Source organism: Balaenoptera acutorostrata, chromosome 17 (assembly GCF_949987535.1).
Source record: "Balaenoptera acutorostrata chromosome 17, mBalAcu1.1, whole genome shotgun sequence".
Lineage (NCBI taxonomy): Eukaryota > Metazoa > Chordata > Mammalia > Artiodactyla > Balaenopteridae > Balaenoptera > Balaenoptera acutorostrata.
In genome coordinates, this window is record NC_080080.1 from 71,178,458 (window position 1) to 71,199,509 (window position 21,052).

General features: G+C 41.7%; 1 protein-coding gene across 5 annotated transcripts in view; it reads left to right on the forward strand.

Annotated features, from left to right (window-relative positions):
• PDE7A (phosphodiesterase 7A) overlaps nt 1-21,052 on the forward strand; it is a 355,014-nt gene that overhangs the window by 330,663 nt on the left and 3,299 nt on the right. For all 5 annotated transcript variants that reach the window (XM_057532071.1, XM_057532072.1, XM_057532073.1 and 2 more), the window contains 8 exons: nt 1,011-1,074; nt 5,925-6,020; nt 7,870-7,970; nt 13,333-13,464; nt 13,663-13,754; nt 16,887-17,031; nt 17,476-17,572; nt 18,253-18,333. In XM_057532071.1, coding sequence (XP_057388054.1) covers nt 1,011-1,074; nt 5,925-6,020; nt 7,870-7,970; nt 13,333-13,464; nt 13,663-13,754; nt 16,887-17,031; nt 17,476-17,572; nt 18,253-18,333 — 808 coding nt within the window. The remainder of the gene's footprint in view (nt 1-1,010; nt 1,075-5,924; nt 6,021-7,869; nt 7,971-13,332; nt 13,465-13,662; nt 13,755-16,886; nt 17,032-17,475; nt 17,573-18,252; nt 18,334-21,052) is intronic.

Here is a 21,052-nt window from a genome sequence, read left to right on the forward strand (position 1 = left end):
CCTTAAATTTTAAAAAGTTCACAAGTTTTGTTTTTTAGAATGAGAATATTCTGTGTATCATTGGTTGTTAGTATTATAATCTCAACCAGCAGTACCTTAATGTTGCTTGTGTCGATTAGGTCATAAATGTATACGACAGTGAACTTTTGGATACAAAATAAAAATTTTTTCTTGAAAATAAAGTCCACAAAATTTTCAGGTTACAAATATATGGTGTAATAATATCTATTTGAGTTTTAGGGTTGTGGGATTTATTTACTTGGCTGAAATAACCATCAACCTAAAAATGAATGTAGTAAATGCTATTGACTATTTTATAAGGATATTTAAAGAATATAAATAAATACCCATAAATTGGGAGTGTATTTTCAGAAAATGAATAACAAATAATTTAAGTGTAGTATAGTGTAGGTGTCTGGTGCCTAGGTTCCAGAATCAGACCACCTGACTTCAGATCCCAGCTCTGTTACTTTCTTGCCGAGCAAGTTAGTACTTTTTGCCTCTTTCCCCATCTATAAATGAGGATTGAAAACAATGCCTGCTTGATAGTGTCGGTATGAAGACTAAGAGTGTGTAAAGAGTAAAGCACTTTTAACAGTACCTGGGATATAGCAAGTGTTCGGCTATTATAATTTACTTTTATTCGATTTTAAAAATCTTGTTTCTAGACCATGCAGTGTATGAACTACACTTCTGTGATGTTAAGTTATATTAGAATTCTTGACCGTTCATGGGAGTATAGGAATAAGTCGAAGGGAACACTAACCTGACCTATACATTTATTAACTGGAAAACAAAATAATAATTGTTTTTTCAAATGGAGTTTATCCCTTTGGACATATTCTGGAGCCGTTTGGAAAGGTCATGATTAAAGGGAGAATGATACTTAACATTTCTTAAAGTAAATCAACCACTTCCCATTTTCATTAACTTCCCTGTGGACTATCTACAAAAGATGGAGAATGTTACTGAAATTAAATTACAGTAGGAATGTTTGGTTTTCATTTCAGTGTATGCTGGAAAAAGTTGGAAATTGGAATTTTGATATCTTTCTATTTGATAGACTAACAAATGGTAAGTGAAGAATTTGACTTACTCAAGTTAATGTATTCTCGAGACTGCTGCACTGATGGTACAGCCGCTGGTGGGCTGCCGCTTTCATTTACTTAGGTTAGGAGCCCTCCGCTGGCAGAGGGAGCATTGTTGTGTTGCTTCTTTAGTGACTGATTTGTAAGCCTAGAGAATCAATCTAAACATTTATTTTTTGATTATTACTCTTAGTAGTAATTAATCCAAGGTAACCACTGTCGTCATCACTTGGGCATCCCTTATTAATGCTACTGTTATTAATAACCCAAGGCGAACATCACTATCTCATTGTTCTTGATTTTTCTTTTTTGGTTTCTTTTGTACTGTAGTCACAGTGACATCCTCTGATCTTGTTTTCCAGTTTTGACAGCCCCAGATATGTGGTAGATTAATGACCTTTTGAGAGATGGCTTTTCTTCTAGCTCTGGCTCGTAGGCCTTCCTTTCTCTGCGCACTTGAGAGATGGCGTGTTGTGATCAGCAACAGTGGTTCCTTCTGGCCCTGCTTCTCCGTGGCGGGGTCGGGTGGGGTGGGGAAGAGCTTGTGGCTTCTTGAGGGGGCGTATCAGAATCTACGGAAAGTATGAGTACTTTGAAAAAGACAGGTGATTCTGATCTGTTTACCTCTTTCTGAGTTTTGTTTTGCTTTGCGGGAAGGGTTCATTTTTCTTTATTCTGTTTGGGAATGGGAACAGAATTCCCTTTGAGAATCATTCTTTATTTAGTGTAAAATTTTTGGCATTAAAAAAAAAAGGTGGTACCTGTAGTCCAACTAGACTTTGCCCCTTTTGCCTTAATATGTTTTAAATGAAGCAGAGTGGAAAGTTCACTGAGAGGAAGTCAGTTCTGATGGTTGAGAATGAAATAAATATGTGATTCACTGCTATACTTTGAAATCACTTTTTTTTTCTTATTTTACTTTGGAATAAAGCTCCTTTCCTCAGAAAGCCAAATATGGGAAATGGACAAGCAAATAGAACTGTATTCATCTTGAGAATAGCATGGGCCTAGCTTTTTACTATCACTGCATCATTCGCTCTGAGCTGTACGGCCAGGCATAGTGAGGATACCTTTGTGATCACCTTCTAGTTGTCTGTGGACTGCTGACTGAAAATAAACTGGAGCGACCCAGGCACAAGTGTAAAGACAGTAAAGTTCTCCTTAGTGGCAGAGCCTCCCTCCCGCTTCCCTGCCTTCTGTGTTTCCCCCATTTCTCTTCCTGCTCCCCTCTCTTTTGCCCTCTGGTGACTAGTGTCTGTTCCTCTCCCTGCCCCCCTTGGGCCTGTCCACACAGAAAAGGCTCTAATATCATTTAGGGCCCATCAGAGGCTCTTACTATCAGCTGTCCTTCCTTGCAGCCATCCCCCTTTTGAAAATACAGGTGCCTCAGCTTCTTCTAGATCTGGGAAACTCCCCTTCCCTAATGCACCACGAATATTCCTTTAGTCATTATCTCAAGGTAAACATAGATAAGGCAGTGCCGCCCATAACACCTTCAAGGTCTAGCCTCACATAAGCACTAACAGCTCTTAGCCTATTCTTAGTCTCCTGGGACACTTGTCGCCCACTGAAATAGTTGATTGTTTTTCTCTAGATTTTATTTTTAAAAAGAACATGCCTGCTAGTCAGGGGGCGTGGCGATAAAAGCGGAGTGAGGGTGACGGTGCAGGATGGGCAGAAGTAGTAGCCACTACTCCACGGCAGTTAACCTAGAACTTGGCTGTCCTTTGATCGCCTCACTCCTTTTTGTGGAGAAGGTGGCCGAGTGGTTTCTTCCTGGAGTTGTTAAGGGTCGGTAGAAACGACCCATGGTTAGGCACCCACCTGTGCTTTTACAGACGGTGATATCTACGTTCAGTGCACTACAGTCACCCAGAAGTTACAGGAATTCTATACACGAAGAGATAGTATTGGGAAACAAATGGGCAGGAGAAAATTCCTTTAACTTGCATTATTTAATTGGGTCTGCTTTCCTTTCAAAGCTGCTTAGCCTGACATGAATTCTGGATGATATCCGTACATAGTATCCAAGTATATAGTTTTCCCTTCTTGCTATTGATCCGGTGTGTTCTGTGTTTCTTCCTCTGGTGATTTCCCAAACGATACTGTGAGGAGGGCAGGGAAGAAACAAAACTCTGATTCCCAGCTTGTCCACTGCAAAGCGGGAAGTAGTTACTATCTGGTAGGATGTATTTGACGTTGCTTCTGCAGGAATGAGTTAGGTTACATGAGATAGCAAGATAGGGCTGTCACCCCCAAAAGTCACCTGGCTCATGAGGACCCTCGTTGCCAGGCCTGTGTTACAGCCGTAGCCCAATCCTGCCAGCTCCCAAGTATTGAAGAGAATCACATCCTAAAACCTGTCGAGAGCCGTAACACCTTAGGCAGGTCCGTCCTTCGATATATCTTTATATAAAGGGTAACTTTTCTGTAAGTACAATTTTCTTTTCCAAGAAGGTGTTTCCATTCTCACATAAAATAACTTCTATGCCTGTTTCTTGTTTAACGTATCGACCAAGCATCACCACTTGCTTTGAAATGTTTTGTTGACTTGTGTTCTTATTTACTGATATTAAGTCAGTTGGTATCTTATAAACTGAAAATGAGAAAAAATGTTGCATACAGTTTTTCCTTTTGATATGGGTGGTACACTTTGATAGATTGGTTCTTGTCAGATTCCCATAGGGTTCTTGGTGGAGGACATTAACATGCGTTTCTTACTGCCATTTGCCTGAATTCCAGATGAGGGTATTTTAACCATTTGATTGCAGCTTTCTTAAAACTTATTCTAGACCCTAGAAATTGGTAATTTATTTCATTAGGTTTGGGAAACAATTTTGGGAGAATCCTGTGATTACCTAAATATACAGAATGAATATACATTCTTTTTTTTAAATTGAGGCCTAATTGACATATAACATTATGTTAGCTTCAAACATACAATGTAATGATCTGCTATTTGTATGTACTGCAAATAATTGCCACAGTGGGTCTAGTTAACATCCGTCAGCATACATAGTCACGGTTTTATTCATTATGATGAGAATTTTTAAGACCTTCTCTCAGCAGCATTCAAATACACAATGCGCCCATTTTGTCCCCTTGCCCCACCTCTGACAACCAACCGCTGGTCTGTTCTCTGTATCTGTGAGCTCGAGATTTTGTTGTTTTTGTTTTAGATTCCACATATAAGTGAGATTATACAGCATTTATCTTTCTCTGTCTGACTTACTTCCCTTAGCACAGTTCCCTCAAACTCCATGTATGTTGTCGCATATGGCAAGATTTCCGTCTTTCTTATGGCTGGGTAATATTCCACTGCATATACACCACGTTTTCTTTATCTGTTCGTCCATCGATAGGCCCCTAGGTTGATTCCGTGTCTTGGCTATCTTAAATAATGCTTCAGTGAAGATGGGGGTGCAGGTATCTCTTTGAGATAGTGATTCCATCTCCTTCAGATATATACCAGCAAGTGGGATTGCTGGATCATACGGTAGTTCTACTTTAAATTTCTTGAGGAACCTCCATGGTTCTCCATAGTGGCTGCACCAGTTTACAATCCCACCAACAGTGCAGCAAGGGTTCCCTTTTCTTCACATCCTCGCTAACACTTGTTATCTCTTGTCTTTTTGATAATAGCCATTCTGACAGGTGTGAGTTGATGTCTCATTGTGGTTTTAATTTGCATTTCCCTGATGATTAGTGATGTTGAGCAGCTTTTCTTGTACCTGTTGGCCATCTGTATGTCTTCTTTGGAAAAACATCTATTCAGATTCTCTGCGCATTTTTTAAAACCAGATTGTTTTTTGAATATACATTCTGAAATATCTCTATATATGCCCTAAGAAAAGTTGGTTGTTACGGTGGTTATAACAGAAACATAGCTCACTTCTTCACAAATGATTCTAGACCACATGGGCTCATGTTTGTACCAGTAGAGTGTTACTAAGATTTGAATGCATTTTTACATTTAACTCCTTAAAGCTAAAAGATTTGGAACGGTTTTTTCTTTCTGTTGGAAGGTGATGTGTCGGATCATTTTTAGGAAGACTCTCTCTTGGTTGCCACCTCCTTTCCAGTGTTGCTTATGCAAACCTTGTTCCAGTTAGTTTACTTTTTTCCTCATCTATGGGCTTCGAAACAGTTGTTCAGGCAGTTCTGGATAATTAGTTTAGCCTGATAGTTCTTTGTAATTCTTCATAAATATTATTACTACAAATTTTCATTGTGGAACTAGTTGGGTGTTTTATACATGTTTGTAAGAATCATAGATTTCTTTCGAGAACACTGGAATCATGTTTATGTTATTGTTATTGTCTGAACGCTGGCAGTAATTTATGAGCTCACACACCTTTAAAACCTACAGTCTGTTTAATTGCTAAATAACATAGCATATGCAACCAAAGCGCTTTGCTCTGGGACACCCCCATTCAGAGCAGCGTGGTGGAGGGATGGTTATGAGGAGGTTAAGTGCAGCCATGTTTTAGGTGCTTTGGGAAATTGAATTAAACTTACTCAGTGTGGACAATTTTCAAAGTTTTCTATCAATTCTAATTATTTTGGTGTCTTTAAAAAAAACCTCATCTATTCAAAAATGTTTATCTTCCAGTTGTTTGGTTTTGGAAAAATAAAACCAAAAAATCTTTTTTTCTTAGAATAGAAAGAACGTGTGATATTTAAAATTCAAAACTGGTAAAATAAGTTGTAAATTTTAGACAGACAAAAAGTAGGACTTAGTACTCTTTATGTTTTATATTCAAACCTATATTTGGAAGCACAGTGCAGTTACATTAGCTTGTATTCCTGCTAATATCTCCTCTTCTTCCTTTTTAGGAAATAGTCTAGTAAGTTTAACCTTTCATTTATTTAGTCTTCATGGATTAATTGAGTACTTCCATTTAGATATGATGAAACTTCGTAGATTTTTAGGTAAGTGATTCTAACCCATTTAATAGTAATAAGATTTATACTGGTACTTGTTTAAATTTTCTCTCAATTATATCAGCTGTTGCTCTAAAACTAATCACCCCAAAGTTAGTGGCTTAAAAAAAACACACACGTTTATTTAGCCCCGAGTCTGCGGGGCTGTGGAGCGCTGCTTCTGGTCCGGCTGAGCTTGGTTGTGTCCCCGCCCTTGACACCCAGTGAGCTGCACAGCGGCTTCGTGGGCCTCGGCTGGGACACCGGGCCTGACCCGGCTCAGCTCTACATGATCTCCTGTTAAATTACAAGGAGGCAGAGGAGTTTGGCACCATAGTAGAGCCACTTTAAAAACAAAACAGGAACAAAATTATTTTACAACAAGCCGAGCTTGTTCAAAGAGCGGTGGCCAGTTGTCAGGAGAGCGCTGGCTCATCCAGACCCCCGAGCCCAGCCTGGACGCTGGCCCGCCTTGCTGTCCGCCGCATGCCGGTGGCCAGAGCCCGTCACATGGAGGGGGGGGCCACACCTCTGGGTGGGGGAGCTGCGAAGGCCCAGTGCCGCTGGGGGCTGGGGGTGTGTGGGGAGGAGCTGGGTCAGCTTTGCTGTCAGCCTCCCACGTCAGCCACGGCTTCCTCACAAAGGTGACACAGTTTCTGCCCTTTCCTAAATTTTTGAAGGCTAAAACCTTAAAAGATCCAGGTACATTGCACTGGGGTCTCCTCTTTTTCTGATCCCAGAAATCTCTTGACAGTAAACTTCAGAGATTATTTTGAATATGTTTTAATGTGCAGAGTGATATTTAAGAACACTCTGCTAGGAAAAAAATTGGAGTCTTTCACCAAATAAAGAAAAACGTTAGAAGAAATTTAGCATGAGGATTCTTATTCTTGTATTGTAACGAAGGTGATAATGTTTTCTTTCCTCTTAATTAGCAAACTGAGATAAATTTATTACCTAAGACGTTGAGAAACTTCTAATGCATATTTATTTACAAACTGTATGCCTGCAGTACTGTACTAATATCTGTTATAAAACACATAAATAGATATTAACACGAGTATTTAGAAAACTATTTTAAAGGATGGGATCAAAGTAAATACAGAATTCTAATGCTCTTCGCCTCTCACCAGCGAGTCCTAGTTCACCACCTTGGGGCTGGTTCCCTGTACCTGGAGATCACTGGGTTGAGTGTTAGGCTGTGGGGGCCACAGTGCAGGTTTGGTGGCAGTGGGGACGGCTCTACCCCCTCACCCTAGTCTACTTTTTCATGGTAGCGTAATACAGACAATGAGCAGAGAAGGCAGGATTAACAGATCATCCTTCCCGACCACTGAAAAACTAATTGCAGATCTGAAACTCACCTCACTGATGGGGCATCCCAAGGATCGTGTTCACATTCCCCAACATCTGTATTATTTGAGCCTCATAAAGATTTTTGTTCTCTGATGAATTCCTAGTTCCTAGAACAGTATCTACTACAATGAGTATTTGTTGAATGAATTGTACAGTTTTTATTAAACTGAGAAATTCTTTTTAAATTAAAAAAAAAGAGGAGTGTGGCACAATGATAGATTGACATTTAAAAAGAGAAAAAAAGGAAAAAATAATTTTATAATTTTGACATGAATACCTTCATGCCATTTAAAGAGTTTCAAACAAGAGTCAAAGTGGTGTTGATGCCTTGGGTATACATGTGAGTTATGGTAAGTGATTATCATCTCCCCGAATCGGAACAGTTAGCTGATAGCCACATGAGAAGGGTAAGTGGAGAATGCATAACTGTTGCAATTTTTGTATTTGTACATGCCTCCCGTTCGCAGTTAAATTTGGGGTCTTTCTTTTTTCTTTGACGCAGTTATGATCCAAGAAGATTACCACAGTCAGAACCCTTACCACAATGCAGTCCACGCTGCAGATGTTACTCAGGCCATGCACTGTTACCTAAAAGAACCTAAGGTAAGCTGTTGGCATTTACAGTCAGTGAAAATCCTGAGAAAATGCCCTTGATTTAATTTCAAATACTTTTCCTTAAGTGAATGATTTAATCAGACTTAAAATCAGAAGCTTCCTTCACGAGAATGAGATGTAGCTGGATCAAGTTTCCAGGTGTGGCTGTATTTGTAAGTTGACAGCTAGAGAACTGGGGTGATTGTCGAGAGTGAGGCTGGAGAAGCCCAAGCGAGGGCCAGGCCGTATGGCCCGGCCACACGTGTCAAGTCACCTGGCGTTTACGAGGGCAGGGATGACACTCGTCAGGTCCCGTGATGAATAGGCAGCTACGGAAGGGAGGCAGGAGACTTCACAAAGCTGTCCTGGCTGTGGGGGGAGAATAACTCAGGCAAGACCAGAAACATGCACTCTGCCTGTCAGGAGCTGTTTCGATAGCCTTGGGGCAGGAGAGAGGCAGCCGGCTGGTGAGATCTCTTAGGAGTCAGAACGTGGAGGATGTGGTGTCTGGATGCATCTAGGGGAGTGAAATAGGGAGAGGAGTTGGTGGAGACTGTCCCCGGCCGCCGAGTAGCAGGTGGGAGTCTCTGTGAGGGAGAGAATGTAGAAAGGGACGGGCGGCTGGCAGAGATGATGAGCTCCATTGTGGGCACGTGCGGTTAAATGTATTCGAGCCATATCCAAATGCAGGTGTCTAGTAGAGAGTTGGATAGGAGTCTGAAGCATAGCAGAGAAATCAGAGTTGGGGACCATCAGTTGTAGATGTTAATGGAAGCCGTGTTTGCCCATGGACGTTTCCTGTTCCTGGAGGTTGTAAAGTTACATCTGCCACCCTTAGCCCTACTTCTGAACTCGCCTCCGCAGGGATCTTAGTTCCGGCCAGATGTTGGGAGGGAAGCAGGCTGACGGAGCCAGTTGGTGCTAGTTGGTGCTAGTTGATGCCAACTCTGAGAATACAGCCGTGTGCTTGCCAGTCTTCTGATTTTTCAAGAGATGTGGAGTATGTGAAAGTACCCCAATTTTTAAAGTATATTATGACTTTAAAAAAAAAAATTTATTGTGGCATCATTTATATGCAGTAGTAAAATGCATACATTTTATGTGTGTAGTTTTGATAAATGAATACTCCCATGCACCCCAATTTTTTAACTAAAGTTTAAAACAAACTTTGGGCCAAGCCTAAAGTGTCTGTTTAACAGTCTTGTGGGAGAAGTTGGTAAGTAATCACCATACAGCCTGGGAAGTGGAATGACGGAGCTAATGGCCACGCCCAGCCCGAAGCCAGGCACCCAGCAGGACCAGAGGGGCAGAGAGTGTGCAGGGTGAACGTGGGTACAGACACTGTCTTACCCGTGCAGCTCTGGCAGCACTAATTTTAAACACTTTTTGCCTATGTAGCTCTGATCATTCTTATTTTAAACACTTTTCATCATTAACATACCCAGTGAACTCTTCAGTCAAAGCTTCAGTTAAGGATACAGATAAGATCACTAAGATTTAAAATACAGCAATTCCCTTCTCCCTTATCATAGAGATAAGAAAATAGAAATAGAGTCACTCAGAGTTGACTTGTACCTCTTTTACTTCCTGGTCCTTTACATGGCATCGCATTGTCGAGTGTTTTCATTCATTTGTTCTGTCCGTTTTCCTGGCGCTAGGAATCCAGTGGTAAACAAGACAGGAAAGGTCCCTGGCCTTCAAAAAGTTGCCCTCCCAGTTGGGGGCAGGGGGGGCAGTCTTTAAACAGATAAACAGAACTTTGACCTCTACTGTGGTAACTGCTGCTGTGAAGTCACGTAAATAGGGTAATGTGCTGGGGAGTGACTGGGTGGCTGGCGAGAGCTCACAACTTCAGACAGAGGGTCGGGAACCATATAAACCAAGAGGCAGTGTTTGAGAAGGAAGCAGCCACGGAGAAGAATCCAGGTGCAGAGGGGACCGTAAAGAGAAAGCCTTATATACAGTGTTTAGTGGGAAATCTGCTTCCGTTTGTTTGTTTAAACACCAACTTTTATTTTATGGATTGGTGCTGTTATTGGGTTTTTTTATTGTTGTTTATTTTATTTATTTTTGGCTGCATTGGGTCTTTGTTGCTGCATGCGGGCTTTCTCTAGTTGTGGCGAGCGGGGGCTACTCTTCCTTGCGGTGCACAGGCCTCTCATTAAAGTGGCTTCTCTTGTTGCAGAGCACGGGCTCTAGGTACATGGACTTTAGTAGTTGTAGCACATGGGCTCTAGAGCGCAGGCTCAGTAGTTGTGGCGCACAGGCTCTAGAGCACAGGCTCAGTAGTTGTGGCGCACGGGCTTAGTTGCTCCGTGGCATGTGGGGTCTTCCCAGACCAGGGCTCGAACCTGTGTCCCCTGCACGGGGGAATCAGCATTGGCAGGTGGGTTCTTAACCATTGTGCCACCAGGGAAGTCCTGCTTTCAGTTTTTATATCTTATGATTTATACGTAAGAGCTAATTCCTGGCTCTTCTAAGTAAAAAAAAAAAAAAAGAAAGAAAAAATATTTGAAAACGAAGAAATTATTGAAAGTTCCTTCTGTGTATACTTGTATCAGCTCTAACTTTAGTATTTATTTTTTATGTCCTCAAAGCTGAACCTCAGAATATAGATTATAATTTTGTTCCAGTTGAGCCTAACGGCACCTAATAGCAACAGTCAGAAATGGGAATAACATTTGTCTTTTTTAAAAAAATCTAGTTTTAAAAATTGCATTAATGTCATTGACTTCCTTGTCTTTGTTAGGAAACTCATAAAGTTTTTTTTCTGATGAAAAGATTTTTGTAACAAGCAGAAATATTGCATTTTTATTCAAAATTTATTTTGCATGTGTGATTTGTTTTCAAACTTAGAACTTACTTTTCCTTCACAGAACTTTAACAACCCAACTGCTGCTTCTCATGTTTCTATTTTTAATAGTTAACTCTTTAATCTACCTGAGACTGTTTGACGTCATGTGTAAGTCATACATTAATTTTTAACAATTCTGGATTATTGCGTTCTCCCAGGCTGGTACACGTCTGTTCTTCTGCCAAAGTTATCATAAAAATATAACACTTCTGAATATTGCTTAACAAATCACATATTTTTAAGATATCCACAGCCATGCCTGCATTTTTATGTCAGGAGGGGACATAGCTTTATATGCAGGGTGCTCCGTGGAGCGTGCCTTCTGTTCATCTTGCTTAGTCAGCAGCACTCCTTTTATTTATTTATTTATTTATGGCTGCGTTGGGTCTTCGTTGCTGTGCACGGGCTTTCTCTAGTTGAGGCGAGCGGGGGCTACCCTTCGTTGCGGTGCGCGGGCTTCTCACTGCGGTGGCTTCTCTTGTTGCGGAGCACGGGCTCTAGGCGCGCAGGCTTCATTAGTTGTGGCTCGTGGGCTCAGTAATTGTGGCTCACGGGCTCTAGAGCACAGGCTCAGTAATTGTGGCGCACGGGGCTTAGTTGCTCCGCGGCATGTGGGATCTTCCCGGACCAGGGCTCGAACCCGTGTCCCCTGCACTGGCAGGTGGATTTGTAACCACTGTGCCACCAGGGAAGTCCAAGCAGCACTTTTAAAATCTTTTATTTTTTTTTTTTAATGCTTTTGCATATCCTAAAGAGGAAATAATTGTCTTCACCATCTTCTACCCATTCATTGAGTTTCTCTATATACCATTTACAGGTAATACAAAAATAAATAATTTACATTCTCTGCCCTCAAACAGCTTACACTATTTTAGTGGACTCAGGCCCTCCGACAGTGGTTTTTTTCAGACCAAGATGAACTTGGCGCAGGGGATGGAAAAAAAAATCCATTCTGGCACAGAAAGAATATACTAGAATTTGAATCAAAAAATTTTTTATCTCATATTTTAAAAGTTTTCATCCGTGTTTTTTTTTTTTCTTTACTACATCTTAATTTTAATCACATCTCTTTCTGCCTGTATTTTCCAAACCTAGCCACTGTCTTCCGTCTTTTTTTTTTCACCCCCCCCCCACACACACACTGTATTTTATTTTTACAAGATATAAATAGACTGACACCAAACATTGTACATGGATGACCACAACAAAGGCAACAATGATTGCAATTACCAAACATGAAACACACTCATACTATGTCATAATATTGACATTCAGTCCAGTAATCCTCCACTGTAACAGCTCCTTTACTTTGCAGTGAAAATTGATTTGTATATTCTTTGCCTCTGAGTCCTTGTGGGATTTTTTTCTTTTTTTAAATTCAAACAGAAAGTCACAAAAATTATATCATCCGTGTTTTATCATGTGCAATATGGGCTGGCTCCGTGTTGTAATCTGTAGTAAGTATACCTATATTGGTGGCATATGCTCAGAATACTTTTCTACTGTTAGGGCACAGGACCCTACACGTTTAGAGAGCTCTGCCCTAGTGTAAAGCTAAACAGGCGCACGCTGCGCTCTGGCAGCGTTAGTGTGGCGGGATGTGAAATGTGCTGCAAGAATGCAGTCAGTCATTTGTGGGCTGGGGCTGGGCGAGGGCTGGGCCTTAAAGGGAGAGTAGAAGCTTGCCAGGAAGCAAGAGGTGGTTCATGAAAAAGCAGGTGTGACACACTCCGGGTGAGCATTTTTTGTCATTGAAAACGTCAGTCAGGTAAATAAGCTTATTTATTGTGATTATTTTATCAAGACTAGTAAATGACTGTGGAGAATAAAATTATAATGGCTAGTGTACAGGATGGCTTTTCCTGAGATGAATGCACTGTGTGTGCTGTTCTGAACTGTCCATCCATTGGGAGAGGATTTCATTCCCAACTTGACGTAAACTTCCGCTCCGTGACGACTCAGTAGCTTCCTTCAACATTTGGGACCTCAGAAGTAACCTTGCATTTGGGTTCTTGATTGAAACCCAGTAACCAATTTATTGATAAACACACACCCTCAGTCATAGGTTTGCAGTATTGTACACTTAAACATCTGTTAGAACGGTAGATCTCACCTTAAGTGTTCTCACCATGATAAAAAATTTTTTAAAACCTCATAGGCCTTCTCTGACAACAGTAACAGAAATACTCAAATCTCTGTTTGTTGTTTGAAAACTTTTATTTCTCAAAAAGGTGGTTTATACTTTAGCTGTCATCTTAATTATGCTAGTTTCAAATGAAGGATGAGGTGCATCCTTGAATTCCACGCGGGCAGGGACACCATTATACCACGCCTGCCGCCAGGGTTGGGAGGAGGCCAGCCCCTGGCAGGCACGCTGTGGCCTGGGTGAGCAGTCTGAGACACGTGGCGGGAGGAGACCATCGACACTCATTCGGGGCTGATTTAGAACAGCTACTGTAATGGCGCAGAGCGTGTTTCCAATATGTCTGTAATCAGTTACTCCTTGCCGCACTCCAGCTTGCCAATTCTGTAACTCCTTGGGACGTCTTGCTGAGCTTAATTGCAGCTGCCACTCATGATCTGGATCATCCAGGTGTTAATCAACCTTTCCTTATTAAAACTAACCATTACTTGGCAACTTTATACAAGGTTAGTGCAATTTTATCCTCAAAATTTAATATTCTTGCATTCTAGAAAATGTGTCATGTTTTAAAGAAGTGAAAGGAGTAAATAAATTCTCAATGAATGTTTGCATTTTAATCAGATTAATATTACTTACAAATAATTCTTTATGTTCAGAAAAAGACTTACCATTTACTCAGATATGCCCTTTTTTTTTTTTTGTAGAATACCTCAGTACTGGAAAATCACCACTGGAGATCTGCAGTGGGTTTATTGAGAGAATCCGGTTTATTCTCACATATGCCATTAGAAAGCAGGTAGGTTGAATTAAGACAAAATTAATTAGTTATGAACTGTGGAAATTAAGTTACAAAAACAACTGTATAAAGTTTTTAAAATTATGTTGTTATATTCAGGTGTTCCACAATTTTTGGGTAAATTATCTTATTTTACAAATTTACATCAAAATTTTAATAATTTAAACCTGTTCTGAAGTACAGTCAGTAGTAATTTTTTTTCAGTGAATTTTTATGAAGGATCACTCATAGATACTATAAAATCCACTCCAAATACACAATGGCTCAGTCATGGTTTACTGCTTATTTATGTAAATGGTATTACATATTTCCATTTTATGCTCTTTTGAATAAAACCGTACGTTCTAGCTGTAAAGGTAAATTGGATAGAAAGTAAACAATCTGTATAAGAAATAGATCATTGGGCTTCCCTGGTGGCGCAGTGGTTGAGAATCTGCCTGCTAATGCAGGGGACACGGGTTCGAGCCCTGGTCTGGGAAGATCCCACATGCCACGGAGCAACTGGGTCCGTGAGCCACAATTACTGAGCCTGCGCATCTGGAGCCTGTGCCCCGCGACGGGAGGGGCCGCGATAGTGAAAGGCCTGCGCACCGCGATGAAGAGTGGCCCCCACTTGCCGTAACCAGAGAAAGCCCTCGCACGAACCGAAGACCCAACACAGCCAAAAATAAATAAATAAATAAATAAAGTAGCTATAAAAAAAAAAAAAAGTCTTAAAAAAAAAAAGAAATAGATCATTAAAATCTGTTCCAGGAAGTTTTCAAAACTGATAAGACATGAAAAGAATGCTTTGTATCCTCAATAACGTAGTCCTAGAGTCACTGCTAGAGTTACAGGATAAAATAATGAATTGAAAGAACAGAAAATACTACATGTTTTTTAGAAAATATCATTTGATGTTGAGCAGGCCATTTGAAAGGCTAATAAAAAGCATTAATGTAAATGAGCCCAATATGATAATGATGGTGGTGGTCAACAAAATCTCATGTCATTGGTCCACAAACTGAAGCTTTTAATGATGCCTCAGCAAGAGAAGGTGCACTTAGGAAAACCATGTCAGTGTATATAAACCACCTACTTCTAGAAAAAAGGTGTGAGACATAAAAATACATTTGGGTATCAAGATTTAAGTTACTGTCATTGTTCTTTCCTTTCTCCCTTTCACAATTTAAAACAACTTCATAAAAAAACAAAAATGTTTTTGGTAATGTCGGTGAGAAAAAAGCTGGACTTTTTATTTTTTTAAATCTGTATTCATGGATACCATTTGGAGTTATGACAGTACTTCTGGTAAGTAAAATTGTTTCTTGTCATAGTACAAATATAAAAACTGCTTAAACCACATGGTGTTTGTATATGTAAGTTCTCTTTTTCTTGACTAAGGCAGATTAAATTGTTTGCTTCATTATTCCCTTTTTATCATGTTTTGCATTTGATGATTAACCCTGTTGAATTCTCATGTTTTAATACAGATAAAAACTGAAAATAAGGAATACTGCGTAATAGCATTCTTTCATGTTTGCTTAGGGTTTGTTTTATTTACTATTCAATATTGTGAGCCTTTTATTTTTTTATTTTATATTTTTCTGAAGCAAGGAATACGACTTTATTCGGAAAGTTGGCAGACCAAGAAGATGGCGGACTAGGGTCCCCAAAACAACCATCTTAGAGCCTTTTACTCTGTTGACCGCTCTTTACTGATCATTATACAAAGATAATGTTTGTGATGGCCCATTGAAACAAGGAATTTTTAAACATTTCTCTTATTTGACTTGAAACAGTTTTTTTTTTTAATATCTTTATTGGAGTATAATTGCTTTACAATGGTGTGTTAGTTTCTGCTTTATAACAAAGTGAATCAGTTATACATATACATATATCCCCATATCCCCTCCCTCTTGAGCCTCCCTCCCACCCTCCCTATCCCACCCCTCTAGGTGCACACAGAGCACCGAGCTGATCTCCCTGTGCTATGCAGCTGCTTCCCACTAGCCATCTCTTTTACATTTGGTGGTGTATATATGTCAGTGCTACTCTCTCACTTTGTCCCAGCTTCCCTTTCCCCAGCTGTGTCCTGAAGTCCGTTCTCTACGTCAGCGTCTTTATTCCTGCCCTGCCACTAGGTTCATCAGTACAGTTTTTTTAGATCCCATGTGCATGCATTAGCATACGGTATTTGTTTTTGGGGCAGTTTTTTAAATGATATAATGTATTTGTTATTTGTAGTAACATGTTACCTTTTCCCTTCCAGAAAATTTGGATAATTAATTCTTGAATTTGGCCCTGAAAGCATAGTTGAGTCTAAACTTTATTAAATTGGTGGAACTTCATCAGGTTTTAGTCAGACATCTTCACATGTCTGCAGAAGTCAGTGGTTGAATGGGCTGTTCTTCCCCCATCTGACCCTCCTTCTGCCTCTCAGATCTCAGGCACCAAAAAAGAGTCCAAAGTTGTTCACTGCATCCCAGCGAAGAATTTTCTCAAGCAGCATGCCAATCTTACATAGACTTTCTTAGGCATATAATTCCACCTTTAGGCATTCTTTTTGGAGTGTTTGCATATTGGTATTTTCCTACAAACGCTCTTGGTTTTAGTTTTGATTATTTTAGTAGGTTTTTTAAATGCATTCTTTAAATCCATCTTTTTGGTAGGTTAAAAGTTGAATGGCAGTTAGAATATCTTAGGGCCCTGTAAAGCTTTCTGAGTATTAAGACTTAAGGAAAAAGGGCTTCCCTGGTGGTGCAGTGGTTGAGAATCCGCCTGCCAATGCAGGGGACACGGGTTCGAGCCCTGGTCTGGGAAGATCCCACATGCCACGGAGCAACTAGGCCCATGAGCCACAACTACTGAGCCTGCGTGTCTGGAGCCTGTGCTCCGCAACAAGAGAGGCCACGACAGTGAGAGGCCCGCGCACCGCGATGAAGAGTGGCCCCCGCTTGCCACAACTAGAGAAAGCCCTCGCACAGAAACGAAGACCGAACACAGCCAAAAATAAAAATATATATATATATATATATAAAAAATACATTAATTAAAATAAGATTAAAAAAAAAAGACTTAAGGAAAACATCATCAAGAAGTGGCTATTCAGTTGAAAGACTTTTATTTCTCTTTATGTTTCTCTAATTCCAGACAACAGATGGAGGCTCAGATAGGCGCTCTGATCCTGGCCACGGACATCAGCCGGCAGAACGAGTACCTGTCCTTGTTTAGGGCCCATCTGGACAAAGGCGACTTACGTCTGGAAGACGCCAGGCATAGGCATTTGGTTTTACAGGTAAAATGAGCTTGGAAAGATTCTATTTCTAGAGCAAATCATATGACTATTAGAATAAAAATGAAATATTCTCGTGTAGTCTTCTGAGTGGTTAAATCTTGAGGGAAAGCATTTCATTTTATTTTAATAAGTTCTCATACCTAAAAAACGAGAGAGAAGTGGCTGATTTCTTTGTAGCTTTCTGGTTCGTGCAGTCCTATGCTTGCCTCTCCAGAATTATCAGGCGTGTATAATTTGGTTAGTAGGCTTTCAGTGTTTCTGCAGAAATGATTGTTACAACTAAAAGTATCGTAAAATCAGTATAAAGGATAATGAATTTCCTGTTGCAACGTTTTCTTTTTCTTTTCTAAGGTGTTCTTTCCCCCACTATTAGCGTATATTAAGCTTAGTAAAATTGAAATTTTACTTTTTTTCTTAAGACAATTTTAATATTTTCCTTGCTAGATGGCTTTGAAATGTGCTGATATTTGTAACCCCTGTCGGACCTGGGAATTAAGCAAGCAGTGGAGTGAAAAAGTAACAGAGGAGTTCTTCCATCAAGGCAAGTTACAGTATTGAGTGATAATCTATTCAGTTCATTTTTTAGCATCATATGAATAAAATAACTCAGACAATTGCAGAGTCTAGCAGTAGGTGCCTGATAGTTTTAGTGACAGTTCACAGTAGATGTACATATAACCAATAATGCACAAATTGAGCATCTGTTTTGAAAATTAGCAGTTCTGTTTTGAAATGATCTGATGTGTGTGTAGGCATGTGTGTGTGAATTAGATGTGGAGCAGGCTGGAAGTTTTTCTGTACAGAAAGATTTTCCTGCCCTTGCTCCATCCTTGTCTTGTGTGGAGGTCATGGCCACATGACCATGTAAGACATGTTTTGTGATTTAAAGCCAGGAACCAAGGATCTTCGTTCCATGCACCTTCCTTTCAGAAATCTGAGTTTTAAATTAAAATGCTGACAGAATTAACAGTCTTGGGATAACACCTAGTAAAAGTTTTCCACCCTCTCCATTTAAAATAGGATGTCGGCTTGGCAGCCTTTTCTATGTATGAATAACTTAAAGTTTAAAAAAAGAACTAATTTAGAAGGCATCCTCTCATGAGGATTAAGTGTGTTACATTATTCCTGAGGAGTTTACAGGTAAGATGAAGACTTCTGTTATATATTTAACCAGTAGGTATATTCCACATTAAGAATTCCTTTTTCTTTTTTAATTTCTAGGAGACGTAGAAAAAAAGTACCATCTGGCTGTGAGTCCACTTTGCGACCGTCAGACCGAATCTGTTGCCAACATCCAGATTGGTAACTATGCACACTTAGATGTAACTGGTTTTTAAAATGCCACTGATTTTAAGTTTGTCAAGAAGAGAGAGGTACATCTGAAATATCAGTATTAAAATTATGCCTAGGGCTTCCCTGGTGGCGCAGTGGTTGAGAATCTGCCTGCTAATGCAGGAAACACGGGTTCGAGCCCTGGTCTGGGAAGATCCCACATGCCGCGGAGCAACTAGGCCCGTGAGCCACAACTACTGAGCCTGCGCGTCTGGAGCCTGTGCTCCGCAACAAGAGAGTCCACAATAGTGAGAGGCCCGCGCACCGCGATGAAGAGTGGCCCCCACTTGCCACAACTGGAGAAAGCCATAGCACAAAAACGAAGACCCAACATAGCAATCAATCAGTCAATAAAGAAATCTTAAAAAAAAAAAAAAAAAAAAAAAAAAAAAAAAAAATTATGCCTATTTCTAATTTTTAAATAGTTTAAATTTTATTCTTGTTTTTCCTTTTTTTGGCTCTTATAATTTACTCTCATTTGATTTTAGTTCCTAAAAAGCAGAGCAGGTAGCAATAACTTTCTGTTCTGAAATGGAAAGAAAGCATCATTTTGCCATGCGGGAGCCTCATTGGTGTCATTCTGGGACCGCTGGGCCTGACGGTCAGGGGAAGACCAGCTTCCACGACTGCCAGCTTTTCTCTCACCGCTGCCTGCTGCTTGAAGCTAACTCTTCAGCACCTCACACAGGCCCCTTGTAACCTGGCCTCGAGTTGTCTCTTCCGTCTTCTCCCCAACACCTTCCCCCTCGTTTCCCTACAGCAACTTGGGCCTCCCCGGGGCTCCCCAAATCCCTGGTGCTCCTTCACTCTGTGCCTCGCCAGGCCCCCCATCTGCCTAACAGGCTCCTTTTTCTTGAGGATCCACCTCAGATGTCACCCCCAGAAGCCACCTTTCACTCTCTCCGGGCAGTCGTCCCCCCTCTGGAGGCGCTAGATGCCTGTCGTCATAGCTGCCAGGTGCTGACCTGGCCTTTGGAGGGGTGTTGCCAGGGGCGCGGTCACGTGAGAACTGCTTGTTGAGTGGGTTGTGGCTGTAAGAGGCAGCACCACGAAGGGGCTGCGATTCAAGACTGTGCAGCTTGTTGTAGACGAGCCGAGGGAAGATGGGCCAGGTTTGGGGTGTGCTGGGTGGATTGCCAGGTGGGGGTCACTCAGAAGGATATGGATGGATGGGCGTGATTTTGGTGGCTGATACTGAGCAGGAGCTCTCAGGACGCGTTTGACAATAGTGAAGTGTGTCCAGAAACTTCAGAGAGAGAAAGTTTCTAGAAATTCGGAAGATAGCACAACACTGTGGCATAATACCCGGAAAAGAGGACTGTGCTGGAGGGTCAGAAATTCCGAAACAGAATTCTTACATTGTACAGCAGTTGCAAAGGATCCTCCGGGGGAGGCAGTGGGTAGTAATGATCTGGCTGCAGAAGAGGCAGTAGAGATGCGGGAGAGCGAGGCCCAACCTGCGGGGACAGCGCGGGGACAGCGTGGGGACGCCGGGTCCCCCGGGAGCTCGGACTGGCCAGGAGCGTGGGGGAGGGAGATGGGAGGGGAGGGGGTGACAGGACAAGAAGCCCATCTGCTCTGGCCTGGTCCTCAAGGGAATAACCTTCGAATGCGGTAGAGCGGATGAAATGTGGGCAGAGGGGACTGAGTTGAAGAGGAGGGAGTGGCTTGTGCACACGCTCCAGCTTACTTCTTGCCTCAGTAAATTCCTCCCTTGATTCATGAGAGACGTTGCAAATGAGGTTTAAAAAAATGCAGTTTTTAAAAGGGACAAGAAGCTAGATCCCTTAAACCGTTCTTGTCGTTTCTGGCCTTGTCAGCGTTGGGCAGTTGTGGACCCGGTCCCCCGGGGGCAGGGATACGGTAGAAGGCGGTGACGGTTGACGTGGGCCGACCCCTCACGGCACCCGAGGACGCGGGCGCTGCTGGTGTTCTTTTCCACATAGTTTGCCCAGTTTGTACAGATAACAGGTGCTGGTCTTTCTGACATCAAATCCTAGGTAAAATGGGGCTTGCAGAGATCCTCTTCCTAGAGTAAGTCAGGACGATCAGAATGAACTCCGTGCTAAGCAGCAGTTACTCGGAGCCAGCATATGGTCAGTAGGTAGAAGTCGTGTTTAATTAATACGGTTTTCTTCTTTGGTAGGAACACTAGGTCCTGTCACGTACCGGGTAAGGGTGAGGCATTGGACACAGCGTCCTGCGGTATCTGAGGAGAAGAGATAGAGGCGCATGGGCTGGGACAGTTAAGGGGGTTCACAGGTGGATGAGCTCACGAGTAGCGTCCTGCCACCTGGCTGTGTCCGTGGCCCCGGCCTGTGCATTGTTATCAGGTACTTAAGACCTAAAAGAATCCTGGGTACCATAGAGCCAGAAGCGAGAGCTGATTTGTTGGATGTGAGAAGCAGGATGCAGCTCTCAACCAGTTGGAACAGCGGGAGAATCAAAGAAGATGGATCGCGTGAAACCTGTGGTAATAAGGTTCTGCGTTTGGGTACAACACTCCGGCTGCTCACGCCTTGACTGTGGCACCTGGAAAAGACAGGGCTCTGGCGGCTGCCTCAGCCTGACCCGGGGGGAGGGGGTGGCTTGGCTGCCAGAAGCCGCTCTGCTCTTTGACTGCAGTGATGCCGTTTTCCCGTGTCCTTCTCTCCTCACCAGACGTAACTTGTGGAGAGCACATCTTGTC